Genomic DNA, 23072 nt, shown 5'->3' with positions numbered 1-23072 from the left:
TTTCCATTAATTATTACTTTAAATTATTATTGATCATACATCGAACACTGCAAAAGAACAAGTAACATTTTAGGATTAAAGTAGGTGTTCAAATAAGCCACCGTTTTCTCGCAACCACAACTCTCATTACTGCTTCACAGGATTTTCTGATCATTTCTGGGGTAATTCTGTTAACCTTCTATAACAGCGTAATTAAAGGAAACATCAATGCCTACTACCATAAAATCTTAATTTTGTTAATTTTAATTATTTATCTTGACCGAACATAATCATGTTATACATGGGTGAAGAGCATATTTAAAGGGGAATTTAAAAATGCAGAAATTCAATATGGCGCCCATAAGAAAAACAATAGTTGACTTCGGCCTCATTGAACATAGTGGGCCTAGATTATTTTTTACTTCATTTTCAAATTCACGCTCATTTCTTTATAATAAACACGGTATAAAAGATTTTATAAAACGCACTTTTTTCTTTTTTTCCCTGTATATCCGTTGCTATTCCGAGTTCAAAAAAGTTGATGACAGATTATTTATAGGCACTTGATTGCGCAACTTTTTTCCATTTGGTGCACTCTGTATCATTAACGGTTTCCAATATCCCCATGTACATCATTTYATACTGGACACACTGTATAATATAATATTATTAATATAATTTTTTTTGACTAAATATAATAAGTTCTACGAAAAGCTCCAGTTTTGCATTTAATTCATATTAATTTTGATTGAAATGAAAACAAACACTTTTTCAGTTCTTTAGTCAGAAGAGAAGAGAACACAAATAGCCAAAAACAGAAAATTTGTATTTTATCAATTGAAAATATTTTATAACATTCTGTTTTAGAATTCTAGACTTTATCAACGTAATGGCCTATGATTTTCACGGTGCGTTTGATGATTATGTTGGTCATCACACTCTTCTGTACTCGAGTGAAATCGATGCTTTATACAACAACTCAGACTGGAATATCGTAAGTTAACTTTACTGAGAAAAGCTGAATTTCCTTTTCCTTTTCTTGTTATTTTCTTTAGCAGCTTCTACATCTGCTTAATGTGCTTGGTATATTTTTATTGTCACCATTTAATCAATTTACCTAAAACTCCAAGATTTTCTTCTCAACTAGTACTAAGTATTTCAACTACCACCATAATCATAATAGTTATTAGCCTTGTTTGTCTTAAACCTGGAGTCTTGGTTAAATGTACTTTGTTCTCATAATCGATTGCTAATTAAATTAAATTGTTAGGATGACGGTGTGAAATACTGGATATCATCTGGTGCCGATCCAGCCAAGATGAACTTTGGAATCGCCACATACGCCAGAACATTTACCTTGGCTGATCCTTCTAACGCCTCCCTTTATGCAAATATTACAGAAGGTGGTCTTGCTGGCCCTTACACGAGAAGCTTGGGAGTTTTAGGGTACAACGAGGTAAGCTTTTCGAGACCATAAGCAGATATTTCTTTAAAGCTCTGTTAATATTAACAGATTTGCGAAACATATCCAAACGCTGAAGACATTTGGGACGACGTGCAAAAAGTACCACATTTAGTGATTGGCGACCAATGGATCGGTTACGACAACGAAAAGTCAATTGGTATTAAAGTGGATTATGCTCTGGAGAAGAACTTAGGTGGTTTCATGGTGTGGAGCTTTGATACTGACGACTTCACTGGTTATTGCGGCGAAGGGACTTACCCTCTTATCAACAACATTCACAGCCATTTGAAAACTCGCGGTTACAAAATGAAAGCTGAYAATTAAGAGGATTTGCTGGAATGTTGATGTAATAATTTAGGAGAAGTTGATTACAGAACTGTCGGWTGAATAAAGTTTATATTTTTGTATTATTTCGTAAGGAAAGTTGCAAATAAAAAAAAAACATATTTAAAAAAAGTAGAGGATACATTTTAGAAATGCGATCCATTTTGAACTAAACAAACGACCTGCGGTTGATAAGTTAAATKATTTTCAGGGGAAAATTGAAAAACGGTCAATTCGAAAAAGCAAAAATGTGCSACTAACACAAGTAAATRACATAATAATAAAACTAAATGCAAGTGATCCGCTTATTGATCTCATACAWTRATGCTAATAAAGTTCAGGATTCCAGCAACGAAGATTTTGTTAATCGRAAATGTGCAAACCAAATCGGCCTAACATGGATGATRATAAGCTACTTAAAATAAGGTTAAAGCTGAGTTTGGAATGAGCCMTGGAATAAAGATTCTTAAGATTTCTTAAAAGATCGAAAAGTTCCGAGATGGTGGCAATCTTTTTGTTACGTAAAATGTTCATTTTSCTTTTAGAACTACTACTTGATTGATTTAAATTAGTGACGTGGAAAAGTGGATACAGTMAGCAGTAAGCTGGTGAACTGATTCATCCAATGTTTCTGAGTTATAGATCTGAAGACTTGTTAAAACCTTTTACGTAGACAACACATACATTAATTTATACACATTTACAACATTCTACAAGCCGATTGGAAAATTTAATTGTTTAGAGCTGCATAAAACGGTTACGTCTCAAATCTAAAGCTATTTTTCAATAGTCTTTAGTCTCTTAATTATAATCTTAATTATAATCTTCTAATAAAATTATAATATTGGGTTAATGTTTTATAATAACATAAAACTAAATTATTTCTTTACATTTAATTTTAGTTCGTTCTAAATAATTATTTCATATGCAGTTATGAACATTTAATTGAACTAAAGGAAACATTTTATAAAATGTGTTCAAAATTTTAGTCATTCTCAGCCAAATTTCTCTTTCAAAAGACTCGTTTGAATTTCCAACATTTCAGGTTATTAAAGGACTTAAAGACAAAGTCGTTTTCTTATATTTTCCACTGAAATGTCAATGAAATCAAACAAAATCAAAATATGCTTTATTGCCACAGAAAATTTGAAATATATTTTGCAAATGACACACATGAACCCAGGTAAAATACAAAAAAAAACCACCAACCATTACAAAACGCGAGCACAATACACAATAGAGGCCAATATAATTAACAAAATGTTAAATGCCCCCCAACATTCCAGCAAGGAAGTTGGGGGGCATTCTTTTTAAGAAGCTCTGCAGCTTCTTAAAAAGAAGTTAAAAGGAGAGAAAAATGTGCTAAAAATAAATAATATGTTTCATACTTAAAAGTAAGCAAGCATATATTTTTTTGTAAAACCGTCAGAAATGTCTATAAAAAATCAATACTTCATGGAATAAACATTAGTTTTCTCTTCGTATTTGACCATTAACAGGTCACACGTACAGGGTATTAGCAGAGGTAAATATTTGCAAAATTTTTATTTTAGAGTTAACTGCTTATATGTAATCAAATGGAGTTTTAATTATTTCCTACCTTTATCATTAGCTCAGTTCAGATAGCACATCCTTCGCTGTCCAATAGATTTATTCGCAAAACTGTTGTTAATAAAGGTGCAAAATATCTTGAAAACTGATTTACAAATAACTATCTACTGGACAAAACGAGAAATCGACTACAAACTTATTATAATAATAAAGATAAAATACGCATTTGTAATACAGCACAAAACACAAGGCAATTGCATAGTCATGAGTGTTTTACATGAAACAAAAGGAGTATCTGTTTTTGCGACTTGCAAATTTTTTTCGCAGATGCTCACACTACATACGACGTTATACCTAAAATAATTTCATAATCATTCGCCTAATCATCTGGGATAGTAATAAACGTCGAACTCTAATTGTTTCTAATTTGAACTTTGCTTCTAGTTTAAGTGGAGGCATATTTTGCAGTCGATGCTCATTTTTCGGGATCGTACAGAAGGTTTTCCATTACTTGCATTACTTCTTCCAGGATTTTGTTTATTTTTCTGGATTAAACGCTTTTCCCGATTCCATTTTATAGGTGTTTTGATTTTTTGCAACCGGCGATGAAAATAATTACTTTTTTTGAGATTTGCTAAAGAATATTCTTGAAAAATGTTGCAATGTGATTTTGTATCAAATCTTAAGAACAACTCGTTTTTAAAAAGAATATCTACTTTGCCATATTTGCAAAATTATTATCTACATTGTCTCAACACATTTTTGATATTCATTGCTAATTTTTCCAATTTTAATTTTGCAATTTGGAAAATATATGTAAGCTCTGAATTTTCTCAAAAACTTCAACTCCCGTGATCAATCTGCAAATTGTTCGTTATCTAGTAGACTTTCTAGCTCTTTTAATTTAGATAAAATAAATTAAGTATTTTTATATAGAACGTTTAACATCTCAAAAAGGCTAAAAACACGTAAGAAGCAGAAAGGTGAAGAAAATGTAATTCCCTTTAATCTTAATCTTGTCTACGATCTAGAGAATACTCGCAAGTCTACCTATTAATGTTGGTGAAATTATAAAAAAAAAACATGTTCACTTTCTGATAATTCCAAATTTATTCATTTGCTGTTTTCATTCTTCATAGAATTGCTTCCAAAACAACCAGATCCTCGGACTTCGCCTTTGTGCAACTTATCTTTTGATTCAATATTAATGATACGCAGTGCAAAGAGACATTAAAAAACAAAGAAACATAATATGAAATGCGCCTACTTTTTAATCCACGGCAACTATCCAGTAGATTTTCTAAGTTAAGCTTAGCGTTTCAAACGTTCTGCTCTAAAAATATATTTTATATTCTTGTTAGTGTCTCTTAATAGCAAATGATTTCTATAAATGTATCTTTAATTATTTCTAAAAAATATGTTATATGTAGATATGAACATTTAATTGAGCCCAAAGAAACATGTTATAAAACGTGGCTTTAAGAAATTTTTCTCAACTCACCAAACTACTTTTCCTGTACCAAAGTTTTTTCACCGAGATGTAAATGAAATAAATTCAAATAAAATAAAAATGTTATTTATTGCCACAGAAAATGTGAAATACATTTTGCGAATGACCCATCAGATCTCCAACAAAGAAAAACTAATAGTACAAGACATAATACAAAAATACCAGACAAAACACGAATATAATACAGAATAATATAATTAACAACATTTTAAATGCCTGAAATTCAACATTCCAGCAAGAAAATTGGTTGCAAAGATTCACAAAAAGAAGTCAAAAAGAGTCAAACGTAAAGTAAACGTAGATATAAATCACCCCAATGCTTCAAAGAAGACACGTCGGTTTTCTTTTCGCATTTGACCATTAACATTATGTAGAGGGTTTTAAGCAAAATTTATATTTCAAATGTAACGATTTTTTACACCGTTACTCTTTATTTTATACTTATTTTTTTATTGTGGTTCTAAAGAATTCACCTCCACACCACAATCAGTGAGCTGACGCATACATATATGAAGTAGAACAACACATTTAGCTTTACATATCTTACCTACCATTCTAAACAACAGCTTGTATAAAGAAGACTTAAGATAAACACAATTTTTCTCATTTTGCAGCTCCAAAGTGAGTCAATCTAATCAACTATTTACTATAACATTTTTTTGTAAATTATCCGGAATCTTTGATGTACTGAAGGTAAGTATTTATTTGAAAGTTATGATTCCATTTAATGTCCATTGAAACACAAATAGAACTATATTTTTTCGATTCTAAAATTTCCGATATTGAACGTAAAAGTATTGATTTCGGAACACTTAACTGTCGTGCTTATATATGCAGTTTTAATTATTTCCTACTTTTCCCAATAGCTCAGTTTTGATCTACTTGGCAAGTGATCCTTCGCTGTCCAATAGATGAATTCGCAAAACGATTGTTAATAAAACTGCAAAAAGTCCTACAAACCGAATTCCAAATAAACACTCAACAAAACTAGAAGTCGACCACAAACTAATTATAATAATAAAAATAAAATACGCATGCTTTCATTCATAATACAGCCCAAAACACAAGGCAATTGCATAGACATGCGTGTTTTCCAAGGAATAAAAGGAGTATCTGTCTTTTTCCGGATCCCAAAGAAACCTGCAGGTCGCGTACACGTCTTGCGAATTTTTTTCTCCGATGGTCACAATGCATACCACCTTATACCTACAATCATGTCTTAATCCTTCTTTCAATTATCTGGGATAATAATACCTGTCGAACTCTAATTGTTTAACTTTGCTTCTAATTTGAGTAGAGGCATATTTTGCAGTCGCTGCACATTTTTCGGGATCGTACTGAAGATTTTCCATTACCTCTTGCATTACTTCTTCGAGGATTTTGTCTACTTTTTCAGGATTGAACGGTTTTTCCGATTCCATTTTATAGGTGTTTTGATATTTTGCAGCCTATGATGAAAATAATTACATTTCTTTTGAGATTCGCTATAGAATATTATTCGAAAAGGTTACAATTGTACTAGTTTATAGGTTTACAAAAATGTGATTTTCTATCCCATCTTAAAAGTCACCCCTTTTCAAGAAAGTTATCTACTCTGCCACATCGCAGAACGATTATCCACATTTGCCGTAAGACATTTTAGATATAATCGATAATTAATTAACTATAGGCGCTTCAATTTTTCTAGCCATTTCGCTACTTCGTAATTATCTATTAAAGCTCAAAAAACCCAAAAAGACTCAGCTCACAAATGTGCAAACATTTCCTATTATAACCGACTATCTAGCTCTATTAATTTAGAAAATTCAGCTACTACGCATGAAAACTCAACATACATTTATATGCTTCTTAAATATTTAAAGTATTTAAATCGGACACTTTCAATACCTACTTATAAATGAATACGGATTCTATGAATACAAAATGAACATCAGGAGTTTAAAATCGTATCCTTACCTCATTGCTATTCCCCAGCAGAGAATAGGTACTCATCGTTATTTTCGAAAAAAAATGTAACTTCTCAGCAAGTTTCAGTTCTGTTACACACACAGTATTTAGTGGAACTTTCAACCTTCCAGTTATGATAGAAGACAGTTCATAGTTTTCCTTTCCCAAGAAAGACGAGACAAATTCTTACGGATATAGACTAGATTTCCGAAGCAAATCGATGGACGGCTTTATGAGGGCACCAGATGGTACAAAATATGTGTTGTCGATCAAATTTCGATCAAGGAAAGTTGGTTTGTGTGTTAGCGACCTATATTGGGGCAAAAATCCATACTTGCCTTTTTATCGTATCCCTCCACAGTGTTACTTTTAATGTCGACGATGCTTCCTAATACCATTCGAGCTTTGCTACTCAGCCCGCCAAATTTTGATTTTCGAGCAATACTAGATCTAGATAAAATTAATTAAAGGTATTTTGTACAGACCGTTTCGAATCTCAAAAGGCAACAACATAGGAAGAACCAGAGAGGAAAAGAAAATCGTATTTTCTTTAATTTCTATCTTATCCAGGATCCAGAGAAAACTGGTAAATGTATTGAAGTTGATTAAATTGTAAAAAACGTGTTCAATTTATAAAAGTGCTAGTTTATTTCTCATAGAATGTCTTGAAAAAAAATAGAATATTTGACACTTAAGTAATAATTTTATTTTCTATTACGCTTTACTTCGTAATATACGATAACTAGGAAATTTCTTTTTCCGTTTTTTAGTTCAGATTTTCTATTATGATGCTTTCTTATTGTTATACAACTATTTTCTTTACATCTAAGTTTAAAAGAAAATGTTGGCTGATATTTTTCAAGAAAAACTGGAAAACACGATAGTTGAAATTTACCTTTGTGAAATGTATCTTTTGAATGAATATAAATTTGAATAATGATAAGCAGGGCAAACATAAATTAGAAAACAAAGAAATATAATCTGAAATCAGTAGACATAATATTGAAAATTCGAATTGCTAAGTTTTTTCCTATTTTTTCAGTTTTAATAATTTCGAAAACGGACAAAACAGCTTTTTAATAAAATAACAACTAATTCATTGTTATTGTCTGCAATTACACCTCTTCGGCCAGTAGGTAGTTTCCCACCAAAATTAAAAAAATTCGCATTTTCCATTAGATACTATAATTACCTACCTTCTTGCATCTCCAGAAGGAAGGCTTGTCCGCCTGAGACCACTGAATCTTCTATCAACTGAGCCAGCAGGAGTAGCAAGTTCAGGAGGCATAAATGTCTCCTGATTAATCGACATGGTTCTAGCTGTAACATCTATTGAAGCTTTCATCTAAAATTCTACTGAGGTCAGATATTTTAGTTTAACAAGTTTTTTGAAAATGCTAACGGATGAACGTCTTCGTGACTCTTCATTAGCTGGCTTACTATCAGGAGGCTTTTCTGGAGCAAGTGCTTCAGGTGGAGGCGGCTGTATTTGCTCAGAAGCATTTTCCACCTCAGGATTTTCAGAAGGAGCGGGCACCGGTTCTGAAGGTTGTTCGGAAGGGATTTCTGATTCTTCTAACGAGGATGATCGTAACAGGGGAAGTTATTATTACAATCAAGTGAAACATTTATGCGTCTTATTTACATTCTGTTCATTTCAACTTAGTATCTCTAAATCATCAATAGTTTAAGGGCATGTAGGTGATTTTTAAACGTCTATTTAAATATGTATTTCTTAATTTTTAATGTTAAGTAATTTGAATGAACAGCCAAATGGGAAATTTACTTCAAATGTATGTTCAACTAAAGTGGTAAATAAACGGGTTTACTGCGTGAAAGGTAAAAAAATGTACAAGTTTTTTATTTTTCACGGCTTTTTTATTGGATACATTGGCAAACTTACCAGTAGTTGGCGCGGAAGGCTTATCAGCATCAGTTGGATTTTCTTCTGGATGAGCCACTGCAGCGGAGTCCTCTTCGGGTTCAGACATGACTTTCAAAATCTTAATCAATCACTTTGATGGTTTCAAAAATAGCAGATCTCAAGCAATGCTTGAACTCTCACTTTTTTCACAGGTACTTATTATTTTTTAAATCAAATTTTTGCTTTATAATAATAGTTTCTGTAAACTTTGGACTTTGGACGCCAAATATAAGATTACTTTTGCCGGTACTAAAAGATTTTTGTATGAATAGAACTAATTTCTGTTATCAAACAGTTTGAAGTTGTAAGTGCTCAAAATTCATGTTGAGTATTTACATATACTTTTCTCCGAGTGTGTTACTTGAGAAATTTCACCGCGCATTAATGGATCTAATGAGCCAGATTTATTATTTTTTACCAATTTTCGCAACTTTTGTCTGAAATCAAAAGTTGACATCGATTATACAAACGAACGTTTTTTTTTTGGATGTTCGTCTGTATTAGCAAACTCATAACTGAAAACAGACAAAAATTCCTGCAAATTCTGGACCGTGAAAAATAAAAAACAAATCAATTTAGCAATTATATTATATTTACCTCATGACAAAACCAATTGAATAAACTTATTCAGTAAATACATTAAAAATAAAACTATTAATTTGAACATTATTCACCGATTTTAAGATTCCGTCTTATTTCATAATATATGAAATTGCGAAAAATGTTATTTGACGACAAGCGTGAGTAGAAAATAATTCGTAGGCTCTTTCACCGTGCTTGCGATTTAAAAAAAGTACATACAAATAACAAAATACAATCAATAGGAAAACTGAAACATTCTTGGATTAGAAACTATAAATCTTTAATACATGAAAGCACAGTCAAACACATCAATTTTACTTCTAACTAATCAGTATAAATCAAGGAGCGTGTGCATTAATATCTCGGAAGGCGGTTGATACTTCGCAGCAGAAATAAAGTGCAGCCACTATAAAGGCCTTCTTAAAAACTGATTCTGAAATAAAACCGAACGGGTTTAAATGGTTTTTAGGCAAATAATTGTCAAGCAACAATAAATTTTATAAATATCTTTATACTAACCATTTAATATCGTATAGAGGAAAATATCTCCCACATCTTTTCCAGCAAAGAAGTAAAAATTCGACAAAGCAGACATGGCCAAGAGTGGAGCTGATAGTAAGCATTTTGTCCTTCGTGGGCTGCTCGGGCAGAGCTTCTTCCAATACCACGAGCTCAAGGTTCTTTTGTACCAATTGCTGGCTAAATTCTCCAACACAATACCGGTAAAATTGAGCAAAGCCCACACAAAGATGTACTCTTCGGTACCATGCCAAATAAAGACAAAAGCGAAACACAGAAACGATGCCCCCAGCTTTGCCAGTCCCAATTTTTGAGCGGGAATAAATATACATCTGAAATACACGTAAGCTTTAAAACTCTAGCATGCACTTAATAAACCATAAATTGGAACATACGTTTTTAAAAATTTATATAATCCAGGATCAAAGTACTTCCACATGTCCGAATATAAATGAATTCTGCCTATGCATCTAGGGAAAGTAGGGACGTTTATATCTTCAAATGAAGCCACACTGGTAGTCAAACCATATAAAACCACATATTTGATGTGAAAGAATTGACCCATCGAATATCCGTATCCGCACAGACTAGACAGATCTAGCGACTTTACAAACTGAAAGTACATTTTTATTAATTCAAACAACACGTTTGCAAAGAAGTAATTACTTGGTTGATTTCACCAATAATAAGGCACTCACCCCTAATTGAAATGATGTTGCATTCACATAAATGAAATGCAACCAGAACTCACTAAAGAGCATCCAAAAGAGGCACCTTAAAATATTAAGCATTAATTTTTTCATCCTCAAATTGAAAGTTCCAGGTTTTCGCATATGCACCTTCATGAAATCCTCATAATCGATAAATGGTCCCGTAAACAATGTAGGCAAATAGAAGCAGTAGGACAGATATTCTTCAAGTCGTTTAGGCGTGTGATTAAGGGCATAACTGGTGCATTTTAAATTCATCCAGCACAGCATCAAAATATGCATGTAGGCCTCAAAAGCGTTTAAACCCATGTACTTTAAAAAAGCTTCTTGGGAGCACATTTTCTTGTACAAAGCAATGAGAGCAAGGCTTAGGATATTCAATATCCATGTGCAAATCGTATTGCGGTTTACTATTGAAATACGAAATATAGCTGGCTGTAACAGGGCGAGCAATGTGACTCTGTATCCCATTGAATATGTTAGGAAAAGCACAGGGGATGCTATTTGAAAATACTGGTGAAACTGAAACAAAAATCATCAGTTACAACTTTATCCGTTGGTGGCCTTCCAAACATACTGATTTGAGTTTTAAAATTATTTAATTTTACAATGTGTAACAAAAAGGTAGTCCAATCTTTCAACTAGATGTTTGTTCAGCGAAATTACTGGAGTTCTATTCATTTTTCAATGAAGTATCATTTTTCAATATTGCAATGAAATTTATTGAAAATCCTTTTGGAATTCCCAAAGTGTTATTTAGTATAAAAACGCTCCACACAAAAAGCAGAAATGCCACGATCAGCAAAATTATTCTATTCCGCCCCATGATCTGATATGTTTTTCTTTGGGTGAAAAAGCTATTTTGTATATGGCGATCATCCAAACAAGTTGGAATGTTAAATGTGTCTATGAAAATATTGCCGTATGAGCTGGCAATTTCTACAACATTGTCAATAATAAAAAATAACTAAAATCGAACAGCAAAGTAAAACGATGGGACGATAAAGCAAACGATTATATCATCTTAATAGTTCTGAAGTTCGGTGCCTTTAGAATGCGGTAAACCTTTTTATATCATGAGATTTTTTCAGAAAGCTGTCTCTGAACACATATTCAGTATCTTACGGGCATCTAACGTAGTAGGTCGCAGGTCCTTTGTGTCTTGCGGTTTTGTGCAAGTGCAAGTTTTCAGTGCATTTGGTGTGGAACTTTATTGTGTGTTCAAGTGTAGTGTATCCTTTTAGAGGATTAATGGGTAGAAAATGGAGAATGGGGCGCCAGCTTGTAGTAAGCTGGTAACACGAATCCCATCTATAAATCCCTTAACTTGAACTGAGTTAAGTTCTTCGAGGAGCAAGTGAAGTTTTATGCCATCCTCTACCTCTCATTCTTTCCTTTGTTGATCTCAACTAATTGGGCTTTGGATTAAGTTTCCGTTATACTAAAAAAGTTTTCCTTTCTTTCCAGGTGTCACAATGCAGCTTTCGGTTTAGCATTTATTTGCCCCTATTTGCCATGTAGATGGTTTTAGTCATATATATTTATAGTATTTTATGATATTGGGGTATTAAATATTCCTTCAACGGGGAACGACGAGGGAGTTTCTGTATTGAGTTTCATAAATTTATTTCTACAGAGATTTTATATAAAATCTTACAACATAATCTGAACTACACTTTTGATTGTCGCGTAAGGTAATTTGCGTCATTACTGATGTTTTTTTCTATGAATGCATCCAAAATTGAACGGTTCTAGTTCTAAAAAATTATGGTCCTCATTTTAATATTTTAACTACTTTTTATTAAGTTTTTCAACATTAACTATCCAGGTTTTCTACATTGGATTGTTCGAATATGGACATTTAGTTTATCAATGTAAATTTAGTGTTGTTCTATTGTGAATTACACTTTTTATTGTCATGTAAGATCATTTGGGTCATTATTGATGATTTTCTGTTAATTTTACCTTAGATTAAATTACACTCATGTTTCAAAACTGAATAGTCAGGTTTTCCCCAGTAGGTTTTTTTTTGTACTTTTCCAATTCAGGTCCTGTTGCGCGCAAACCTTGAATTGTCTTTCTGTTGTAAATTAAACGTTATGCGGTGTTTAAAGGTAAAAAGGTCAAGAATCCAGACCAAAGCGCATAAAAATAGGTGAAACTTATTTATTGCTTTGTGATGGTCAAGCGGATAGCGTTCTAATAGGCTGCAAGTGATATATCTGGTATACTAATTTAGATTTTGCGTTGTTTTTTTCCAAATTTAACACACTAAACAAATTATTTTGCCAAACGATTTGTGCAAGGGAATTTCAGCGGCCAGGGTCCATCCGACTATTCCAGTTTTTATGGCTGTCCAGCGACCTTCAGGTTGTAAATCCATATCAAGATTATCACCAGACTTTCGGACGTTCTTCCAAATTTAAGCCAATAAATGGCATTGAGTTTTTGGAGGAAAATTAAAGATTTAGGAAATTTCAGCGGTCTGGATCCGATCAGTATTTTACTTTGTAGAAGTAGGTGGCAACCAGGGTTGTAAATTTTCTTTGATAACATTTATGCTGCTGGCATGTGCAGTTTTGTATTTTATATGATGGCGTTAGCCAAGTTTATGGATTTTTAGACGAATTTCTCCGATGTTAATCCGAATTATTGATTTACCGATACACCCCTCGAATCGTGAGCTTCTCCTAGACCTTTCAATCGTTTCCTATTAACGGATTAAATTTCCTAAAAGATTTGCTAGTTGGGCGACGAAAACCAAACATTCGTAAAAACTGCAATGTAAATTTAGGAAAAACCACTACATAATCTGGTCATGTTATCTCCTTTCGGAAATGGCAGCGCTCTTGTTTTTCGTCGCCCAACTAGCAAATCTTTTAGGAAATTTCATCCGTTAATAGGAAAAGATTGAAAGGTCTAGGAGAAACTCACGATTCGGGGGGTGTATCGGTAAATCAATAATTCGGATTAACATCGGAGAAATTCGTCTAAAACTCCAAATTTGCAGTCACAGACAATCGTTGAAAACTAGCCAGCCTAACTGAATATATACTTACATATGTATTTTGAATCACCCTGTATTCAAAGGGCTCATTTAGCTCAGCTTAAGATGAGTAAAACTCCAAACTTTATGTAATGTTTTATTTTTAATATTGGTCTTACATACTTACAGGGTTAAAGACTTACCTGTATATTGTTTATTGCCAAATACCTTCCTGCTTCAGACAACCCCAAATAAATTAATATTATAGGATATATCGCAGTGATAAAATATTTAATATTTTGCCATTCAAAATCCGCAATATCCCTGTTTGGAAAATTGAGAAACGCCCAGCCTTCAGTAAAGTCTCCATACTGGTCATGATATGAATGAAAATCTGCAAAACTCTTAAATTAGACGCTACCTGAGAACTATATTAATTTTATTGTAACTTACATGACTGAGACGATATGGTAAATTTGTATATAACGTATAAAACAACAGTAATCCATGCTAGCAAACAGAATTTTGATTCAAAACGTTGAAGTTTGATTGTAAAGGCCATTAGAGTACAAAACAATACAATAGAGCTTGGCCATTTGGGGACATTCAAAATTTATTATTGTTATGTTTTCCTATTTTGTTTACTATTTTATATTTACTTTCTGCGGTCTTTCAGTCTGATAACCTTACTTATATTGAATCATTATTGAATGTAATTCTGCTATCGACAATGAGTATGTCGACCTAACTTTGTAATACGCAAACACAGTGTTGTCAAGTGGGCAAAAATTATTGATATTTATGTAAATGGTATAATTTAGTGTGTCTGCATTCAAAATAAAATACTTAGGTAATTATAACCATAGCATGACTATGAACATGAGAAATTAATTTTGAAAAAAATATCGATTTGAGACTAAAAGTGTTATCACATCTGTATAAAATGGCAAGCCGCTTTGTGATACATTAATGATATTGCTCATAGATCAAACATCCCTATAAGACTAAAAGTCAAGCAACACTGTCGTCGTCATAACAACGTGTCACTTGTCGATAGTGGTCGGCAAGTCGGGTCAATTCAAAGATCCGGATCTTCTTAAAGATTCGGATCCCAAGTCTCAGTCTGGGGTCAACGGAGCTTTCAAAAATAAAATAAAAGTTATAATATCAACAATAATTTTTATCATTTTCATTAAAAATATTTTTTCTTTTATTAAATTTGATTCACTAAAGTTTTTGTAAGTGTTGTAATACTATCACAACTAAGTTGTACGGCATTTGCACGCTGCTTTATTTCTAGACATATAAAAGATCGCTTAAGGTCCGAGACCTGTATTTGAAAAATTTCAAAATCCGGATCCGTCGGGTCTTTTCAAAGATCCGGACAGAGGCAAGTCTTGTCTCTGATCCGGATCCCTGTGTCGGGTCGTTCTATGGTCGGGTCAGTTCCGACCCGCCATAACTAATTGTCGGACGTCAAAGTTCATAGTTCATCTCACTGTTTTTTATCGCTCAAATATCATTTGGCAAATACTGTTTGGGTTTTCACACCAATTTTCTTTCAGCAACGCTGAATTACGATATTACAAAGAAACTGTGTGTAACTTTCACACTATTACTAGTGGCCTAACCTATATATAACTACACGGTGACCAGCGCAGCTTGCTTAGTATATCGTACACCGCCCTTAATATTTCCTAAAAACACCCTTTTATGTTTATGTGTGTTGGTAGAGTGTTTAGTATTAGTGTTGTGTAATTAACTAATAATTGTAATTTTACATTCTTGAGTGATTATTAACTAGCAGTGTGAGGTAATCTCCATAGTCCAATAGAAGGTTAAACAAGTTGTTAATTTTACAAACAATTGTTGTTTTAGTTGGTAAAAAGTTCAGCGTTGATAAACAACTCCCGTACCGACAATATTGCTTCAAAAACTTGAACGCACAATGCCTGCAGCTGTTGAAGAAACCAGTGTTAACACAAATGCGAATTCTACAGCAAACTCAGCTGCAGAAAATCAAGAGGAGGAAGATAAAAGTGAAGACAGAGATCAGAAAATGTGGAAAGTTCTAAAAGCGTATATACTTAAAGACCGGGCAAGGAAGAAACAAGAACGGGAAGCTGAGGTACAGGAAGAGAGGTAAATGTTTTAGTTACTTGCAGGCAGTTTTGAACGAACTAACTTGGTCGCAAACATCTTTATGCTATTATCATTTGCACATGTTTTCAGCTTCTAATTCATCTAAAAAAATCAGCACATAAGTGGCACGCTTAGAACAAATTTTCATAAAACAGTCAGTCAGCTTAACCGAAGAAACATCTGCGAACAACGATTTTTTTGCACAAACAGCAAAAATCTCAATTAGTTGGAAACGCATTACTTTTGAGCTTGCCCCAACGTGTTAGCAGCCATCGTGTTACAGAAAACCTAATTCAGAATGATTTGAGTTGAGGCCAAAGGTATTCTCCTTAACAAGAGAAAAAACTTGGTTGTGCTGACCCATATACCTGGCGGAGTTTCATTTTTTTTGTGTGTTTTTACTTAAATAGCACCTGAAACTCAGTTTTATTGGAAAAAAATCGTAATTTGACCATAAAATTCGCTGAAAAACATTTTACACACTTTCACAATTATTTCGGAACACCACCTGTTCACAATAAACACGAAATATACCTATAAAACCATATATGTACAAGAAATTGAGATTAAGATGGGGCGTACAAAATTGTATATTTTTTCATTATCATTAAGTTTTTACTAAAGTTTAGATTTTATTTTTAACATGTTCATTGTTGCATGCCATCTAGGATCTCATGCTATTTAATATTTACTTATTTTCGACACTGATCTAAAGGCAACGTTGATAATCATTGTATTAATTGTTTAGTTTTGTCTTTTTTTATTATTTTTTTACTTAAATAGGACTAGTTGGACATGTGGGAAACCCYTGGTAAGAATGGATTTTMTATTTATACGTTATACCWACATATACAGTGTCTCTAYAGTAGTAATACTACAGTTCACATGGATAACTATTATTAATTTWATGGAAAAAAAAWTATTCTTCATAAATAGTTCGGCTTGGGCCAAAACCTAAAATGCCCTCGTCATATTAGAAAATGTGAATTTTGCTCAAGAATAAAGTATTTTCATTTTTGACAATATCGAAAATTGTTATTAAGAAAAGTTTATCAGAACTAAGTAAAGAAGAAGTAAATCAGGCAACTAACAAACAGTTGCCAAGTTATAAAACTTGGCTGAGCACATAGCTAACACATGTAGAGAAATATGCAAGTTTGGTCTTAAATAATMTTTCTTTATATGCAAAATACTTTTTGAAAGTAATTGATGTTTTTTTAAATAAGTTTAACAAATGTGTAAACATTGTTTCCACAKATAATCTAGACCACAACTAAGGGAATSRGAAAAGCAGTTTTGGCGCAGATTTGAAATTCATGAAAATGTGTAAAAAAATATCTGTTAAATGAAGAAAAATAGATCAAATAACCCGTTGAATAAAAATATACAAATAAAACATAAAAATTAAATGAAAAATTGAGAATTAAAAAACTGGAAATAGCCCAAAACACCAAAAACTTAGTTAATTAGGAATTTAATAATGGGATGTGCGACGGTTTAGCTCCTATTCCATTGCAAAAAAGGAACTGCAAAATAATTGTTTAATGTGGCAAATAAGACATTGTAGCATAAATATGCCATTAGAGAACTAAACCGTAAAAAATTGATATTTTTGCACAATGCATGTTTCTTTTAAATACACTTCATGTTAATGTACTTAGTAACTTAGTAAACCTCGTTGTTTCAAAGCTTCATTTAAAAGACAAAAAAATATATTTTTTGAAAGCTGTCTTGTTCTGTCTAAAGTGCTGCTTAAAGAACTTGTTCTCTCAACGTACCTGGCTGAATTAGTAGTTGTTTTTTTCGGTCTTTAAAATCAAGCCTCCAAAACTACTAACTCAATGTTTCAAAAATCAATGCAATAATCGAACAGTTTTCCAGAAGGTAAAACAGTTTAGAACGTAGCCACCAGTAAATATCCAGTTTAATACTCCGTTTTCCCTTTTCAATAAATACATCTACTTCATATATATATAAATCATGTTACATACTATCAAAATAATCAACTTTGATTTTGTATTCAGATTACGTAAGGAACGGGAGGCAAGAGAACAACAAGATGTAATGACTCTAGGAGAGACTCGTGAGCAAATTTCACAACTTGAAGCCAAACTGCAACAGTTGAAAGATGAAAAACACCAATTATTTTTGCAGCTAAAGAAAGTTCTAAATGAAGACGACAATAGAAGGCGCCAGTTACAGAAAGATGCCAAGTAAGAATACCGCAAATGCAATGCAGTTACTTTAGTTTGTTTAGTTGCACAGTCTTGAATGTTTTCTAGACATTTTCAAGCCCGATTTAAGCGACTGCAGATGCTGGTGGTAATTTTAAATTGTTATTTCTATTAGTGAGCAACATATGGTTCAGATTCAGTCCTTGCAACAGATGGTGCCTCAGATGCCTCAAACGCTCTATATTCAACAGCCTCCGGGCAGAATACAAACTATCGCGCAGCAAGTTGTTCCTCCGATGCAACCTGCCATTTACAAGACTGCCGTGAAAAGACCGCGGAGCCCCAGTCCTCCACCTCAAGCGCCTGTGTCCATGTACCATCCAGTTTATTCATCTTATAAACCTCCCACAGTTGCAGTAGCAAGTTCGTATCAGGGATCGACAGCAAGTAAGATTATTTATACATGTTTATACACCTTTATCTGCGGACATTTCTGTTAAGTGAATTTCTTACGTGGTAGTACTAATTAGGCGTAGTAGAGTACTTAGTAGTTTTTTTTTATAGGGCTTAGTATTCGAATATACAGGGTTACCCCAAATTCGGTTGCATTATTTTAACTGAGTATTCTGCAATCAAATGTAACACGAATAGTTTATGAAGACAAAAGTTTTTTGCAATTTCCACTACACTTTTTCTCACTTATGATATTTAGGTCAAATTCGAAATTATATGGTCTGCTTTGTTGATGCCAATTGATTTTTTCTAGGTTTAAAGCCCCGTTTGATCGTTCAATTTTAATAATTTCCTATTTTTCCCTATTCAATTTGGAAACTTTATCGAGTTACTTGATGATGATCTGAAGCATTATCAGCATAAATATGTGAGTTAACGTATACTAGGACACCAAGCAGCATTACAAGAAATTGCATCAAAAACCCAAGCACAGTTCCAATTAAAGTAGGTTCATATGACACCTAGCTAGAACCTTGTGAACAAAGTTAGAATATAACTTTTGCTGTTAGAATATGTAGTTAAAAATATGCAACCTAATTTCTGTATAGTTTAAGCATGTTAAACACTACTGATTGCATTGTATTCACTATGCATGCCTTCTGAAACTTGAAGAGTTTAAAGTACACCTTAAGGACTTTTAGATTTTGTTATTCCGATCTGTTTGGTATTTCATGCTATTTTGTAGCGAATATTGGATGGCACTATTTTGTAGTACTTTAAGTTGAATTAAAGTAAATTTCTGTTTGCAGAGGATGATGGTAGACGTAACGAATTAGTCCGAGCAGTGTTATGGAACAGTGAGTTTTCAAGTATTTGTTTTTGGGTCAGTGTCTCATTGTGGAATGGTTTTGGTGTTGCTAACACAGACTGCCTTTCTTTTGTTTTGTGGCGTTAAATTACAATTTGGTATTCATCAAAGGCTATTAAGTCCTGTTGGGAGGTGCAAATCGGTTTGAAATAAGCCAGTTAACATTGCCTATCTGAAAAGAGTGTTTTTAAAAAAGCGGCAATGCTTAAAGAGTTAATTTCACAGGTCATGTTTTTCAAAAGACCAAAAGGGAGATTTGAATTAAGTTTATGACCTCTGTGATTTCGTCTTTAGTTTCAATGCTATTTCAAGATCTCATAATGCCCCATAATAGAGTGAATTCCAATCGCGTGTTAAAGTTTTGTTCGTGTAAACCAATTGGGAAAAATTGGGAAAGCACATGAATTTCCTTTTGCAATAAATATTTAGTAAACCAAAAATCGTTGCTTTGATTTTTCGGATGTTATTGTATTGGATGTTATTTGATAAACGTCGTTTTTTTTAATTACAATATTATTTATTGGCGTTACGATCAAAGTAGATACAAAACCCAATTCAGTTTCTTATAGCAATTTTAAGACAACGAGAAACACATCGGTTTAATCATTTCGTGAATACGGCCCTGTTTGCATATGGAAAAAAATCGAATAGGTATTTTCATTTGATATTTTTCATTTTCCAACGATTCCAATATAAAATCGCGTTCACAATAGGGTCATTGCTCATGCTAAAGATACAATCTCGCTTTAAAAGGACGTCACACGACTTTGATATAAAATCTTTAGAGACTTAAGACTTTGCTAATAAATTCGTGATGACTAGGTAGATTAAGAAAAAAAATTGTAGTACTCTTATTTGTTCGTAAGTTAATAATTGTTTCATGAAAACTAAACTTCGAAGATCGGTTGAGGTTGTGAACGAATGAAATGTGGTTTACATGCTGACGTAAAGTTCCTATAAGAAAGTTGAGTTGCTAGTGTTCTGGCGTAACTTTGCGTTTTCGATATTCCAGGACAGTGTATTTACTTGTAATATTTTAACGGCTTTTACCATTTGAAAATACATACTGCTGTGTGCAATTTTATTACATGCAAAGAACCATATGATTCCGAGCTTAAGAAATGAAAGACAGCGCTTTCAAATTTTGGTATTGGGAAGAAAAGATACATTGATTCTAAAGTGATAATATAACGCAGTTTTCTGAGTTTGGAATTGTTTATGTACCTGATAAATAGGCATATAAAAGTGTTTTTGGGTGGAACCCATTTCAAATTGAATACTTTAAAATAGAAAACACTAATGATACCATGGAAAGACGGATCTTTCTAGGTACCCCATCGAAATTTGGCAAATGAAATTGGTTTACCAGAGTTAGTATACACAACTACCTCACCTGCAGGTCGGTATTTATTGTTTGACAAAACTTTCTTGAACAAACGAATACTTCAGTACTTGTAGTGAGTACATATTATTGCATGCTGGACTTGTTTACTACTTTCGTGATTTTTGTGAAGACTATCTTTGTTCTTAATATCCACATTTATCATTTATCAAGTGATCGCTATTTTGTCATGCATGGCCAGCAAAATATGTACTATTGAGTATCATTCAAATAGTGTTAATTATCACCGTAAACTTTTTTAAAAGTTCAGAAATAAACTGATAAATACAACATACATTTCCGTGACACAGGCACAGGTGTTTTGGGTGTATCACAAGTTTAGTCAAACTAATAGGTCTTGTGAGACAGCAAAATACCTGCTTTTGTACCACGGATTTATGACTGAGTAATCAATCAAAAAACCATTATAACACATTTCCCAATCTACTGTCCTTTTGAATATTTAGAAATTCTCATTTTGAATCCTACGTGATTAGATTTTATTTCAGAGGTACCGCAATATACCAATCAACCATCTGCGTTTTATCCTGTGGCACCGCAGGAAATTTCGATGTTTTATCCAGGACTGAGTAGAGAAGCAGGACGGCCGATGTATGATCAGCAGAGACCACAAAGTTTTCAAATGGATCATAAAATTGCTGAACATTATCCCACCTTAAGAACAGCTTCAAGTCAGCAGAGCCATGTTATTCATCCGGGTTCCGGACTAACTATCAATCCGGCTCAGGCTCCACCCAAAGGCAAGAATACACAACTTCATTATGATTGAATTGATTATTATCATCAAGATAAAATCCGTTGTTATTTTCGTTTAATAGCACAACAGATCTTTAATATAATTAAATACAAAAATTATAAATATACATTGTATTTGGTTAAACTACTGGATTTTCTAAATTTTGAGCTTGTATCGTTAAAATATTTTTATCTTAATTTCAGGGGGCAGTATTACAGCTGGTTATCCGATAAGAACGCAACAACAGTATCAGCAAGCCGCTCCCGCTTCTTTGTACACAGCGCAATCAAGGCAGATGTATCAGAATTACCAACGAGACTAGACAATCGGCACTCGTAAATATCGCTTGTATTTAGAAACCTGCCTAAATTACGTAAGGCTATTAAGGGTCATACGTTTTCTTATCGCGTATTACGTGGGGTGGGTGGTGTGAATATACATACCCTTATAGATTCTTGTTAATATAAATAGTAATACACTTACTTAAAAGGTTTTTTTTAACTTAAAAAAAAAGCAATTTTTATTCAAATGAATCTAAAAAAAGACATTTTTCGATCAGAAGCGATGATCATAAAGAAGCACTTTTCCTTACTGTTCATCTGCGTTACTTTAAAGTATTTTCATTAAAAAGTAACTGACCCCTAGGGCACCCGCAGACGGGCGATTGTTGTAGCGCGACAGTTTTTACGCTGAAAATGAAACAAACTCATACTTTTAAATACAGTCCCGCACACGAGCGACTTTTTGTAGCCGCTACTAGCGTCTGCGAGCGACAGTCGCCGAGGATGGAACTTCAGAGACTTCAGAGACAGAGAAAATAATCCCTTGTCTCTGTGAAACTTGTTCCATTCTCAAAATTAGACGCAGCGTCTAAAATACGTTGGCGATTGTGGCCTGGATCGAACTCACAGGACTGAACGGGATCAAGCAGACGGGCGACAAAATTCTGGTAACGTCAGATGAATTGGTATACTTAATTTGGCTTGTACCGAAACGACATGGTGGCACTTCACGCTTCAAAGTTGTGGTTCGTGTGCAGGCACCAAAGTCGCCGGAACCCGTAGCTTAATCCCGTTCAGTCTTGTTAGCTCGATCCAGACCACAATCGCTAGAGCCTTTAAACGCTGCCTCTAACCTTAAGTATGGAACAAGTTCCAGGCAGATGATGCCTCCTGCAGGTATTTCAGTGGGGCTTTGAAAATCACAAACAACTTTGAGGTTTTTAGCGACTGAATATTCTTATACAAGTCTGCAATATTTATCTAGCAGTATCGATTAATTCAGCAATCTCAGCTCATGCATCTAATGGTGATCGCGTCGCGTTAGGTCGAGGATGATCGCGTTGCGTTATCGCGGCGTAAAAACGCTGTACTTAGATTATTATTGATTGATATTATTGTAAAAAATGATCCAAATTTACCTTACCTAAATTAGGCACGTCCCTTTGTTTTAAAAAAGTTTTTGTCAACCGATGCATCTACGTTTTTCCAGAAAGGTAATTCTAAGCTGCCGCTTTTGATTTGAAACTACAGGGTGATTCAAAATTGGCGTCATTCCTCTGGAGGTGTTGTCTGGCGCTGTTATAGGAGTACAGAAAAAATAATAAAAGAAATTATTTGTTATTAAAAACTCAGAAATTTCCAAAAAACTATATCAGAAATACGGCCGCAATGTTTTTCAAGGTAATCTGCCTAATTAGCATTGCGCAAATACCTGTTGCTTCGTAATTATTAAAAACTCCGGTAACCATGCAGAGTGACAATAAGATAGACAAGGATAAACGGTAAATTCAACAAGATT

At 33.4% G+C, this 23072-nt stretch overlaps 4 protein-coding genes across 7 annotated transcripts in view; 2 read left to right on the top strand and 2 right to left on the bottom strand.

Moving 5' to 3' along the window:
- The window catches only part of LOC109535087 (acidic mammalian chitinase), a 5272-nt gene extending 3431 nt beyond the window's left edge, over positions 1–1841 (top strand). Inside the window, exons 5-7 of the mRNA XM_019900911.2 lie at positions 847–973; positions 1250–1435; positions 1493–1841. Coding sequence (XP_019756470.1) covers positions 847–973; positions 1250–1435; positions 1493–1768 — 589 coding nt within the window. The 3' untranslated portion in view covers positions 1769–1841. The remainder of the gene's footprint in view (positions 1–846; positions 974–1249; positions 1436–1492) is intronic.
- Positions 1842–5823: 3982 nt separating this feature from the next.
- Positions 5824–9059, bottom strand: LOC109535088 (dynein light chain Tctex-type 4-like). Of its 2 annotated transcripts, none has more exons than XM_048667177.1 (6): positions 8680–9055; positions 8179–8351; positions 7973–8121; positions 7115–7226; positions 6084–6277; positions 5824–6035 (listed from the first exon to the last, which is right to left on the bottom strand). In XM_048667177.1, the coding sequence occupies exons 1-6, from the start codon at positions 8765–8767 to the stop codon at positions 5870–5872; spliced, it is 882 nt and encodes a 293-aa protein (XP_048523134.1). In that variant the 5' UTR covers positions 8768–9055; the 3' UTR covers positions 5824–5869. The 2 variants fall into 2 exon arrangements, with proteins under 2 accessions (XP_048523134.1, XP_048523135.1); XM_048667178.1 differs by having other exon boundaries at positions 5938–6028; positions 8680–9059.
- A 211-nt stretch (positions 9060–9270) lies between these two features.
- On the bottom strand, positions 9271–14267 carry LOC109535089 (protein-cysteine N-palmitoyltransferase Rasp). The gene is made up of 6 exons (XM_019900913.2): positions 13951–14267; positions 13701–13891; positions 10500–11033; positions 10197–10414; positions 9802–10133; positions 9271–9715 (listed from the first exon to the last, which is right to left on the bottom strand). The coding sequence occupies exons 1-6, from the start codon at positions 14057–14059 to the stop codon at positions 9621–9623; spliced, it is 1479 nt and encodes a 492-aa protein (XP_019756472.2). The 5' UTR covers positions 14060–14267; the 3' UTR covers positions 9271–9620.
- Positions 14268–14723: 456 nt separating this feature from the next.
- On the top strand, positions 14724–21754 carry LOC109535090 (G protein pathway suppressor 2). 3 transcript variants are annotated; one of them, XM_019900914.2, is made up of 7 exons: positions 14724–15310; positions 15376–15639; positions 17664–17852; positions 17989–18260; positions 19076–19123; positions 21013–21276; positions 21476–21754. In XM_019900914.2, exons 2-7 carry the CDS (start codon positions 15446–15448, stop codon positions 21592–21594), a joined length of 1086 nt encoding a protein of 361 aa, XP_019756473.1. In that variant the 5' UTR covers positions 14724–15310; positions 15376–15445; the 3' UTR covers positions 21595–21754. The 3 variants fall into 3 exon arrangements, with proteins under 3 accessions (XP_019756473.1, XP_048523132.1, XP_019756474.1); XM_019900915.2 differs by having other exon boundaries at positions 14726–15310; positions 21025–21276; XM_048667175.1 differs by lacking the exon at positions 19076–19123 and having other exon boundaries at positions 14725–15310; positions 21025–21276.
- Positions 21755–23072: the final 1318 nt, after the last annotated feature.

Source organism: Dendroctonus ponderosae, unplaced genomic scaffold (assembly GCF_020466585.1).
Source record: "Dendroctonus ponderosae isolate FM_Combo_2020 unplaced genomic scaffold, Dpon_F_20191213v2 Dpon_F_20191213_6, whole genome shotgun sequence".
Lineage (NCBI taxonomy): Eukaryota > Metazoa > Arthropoda > Insecta > Coleoptera > Curculionidae > Dendroctonus > Dendroctonus ponderosae.
The sequence above is the reverse complement of the archived record's forward strand: the minus strand, read 5'-3'. Positions and strand labels throughout refer to the sequence as shown.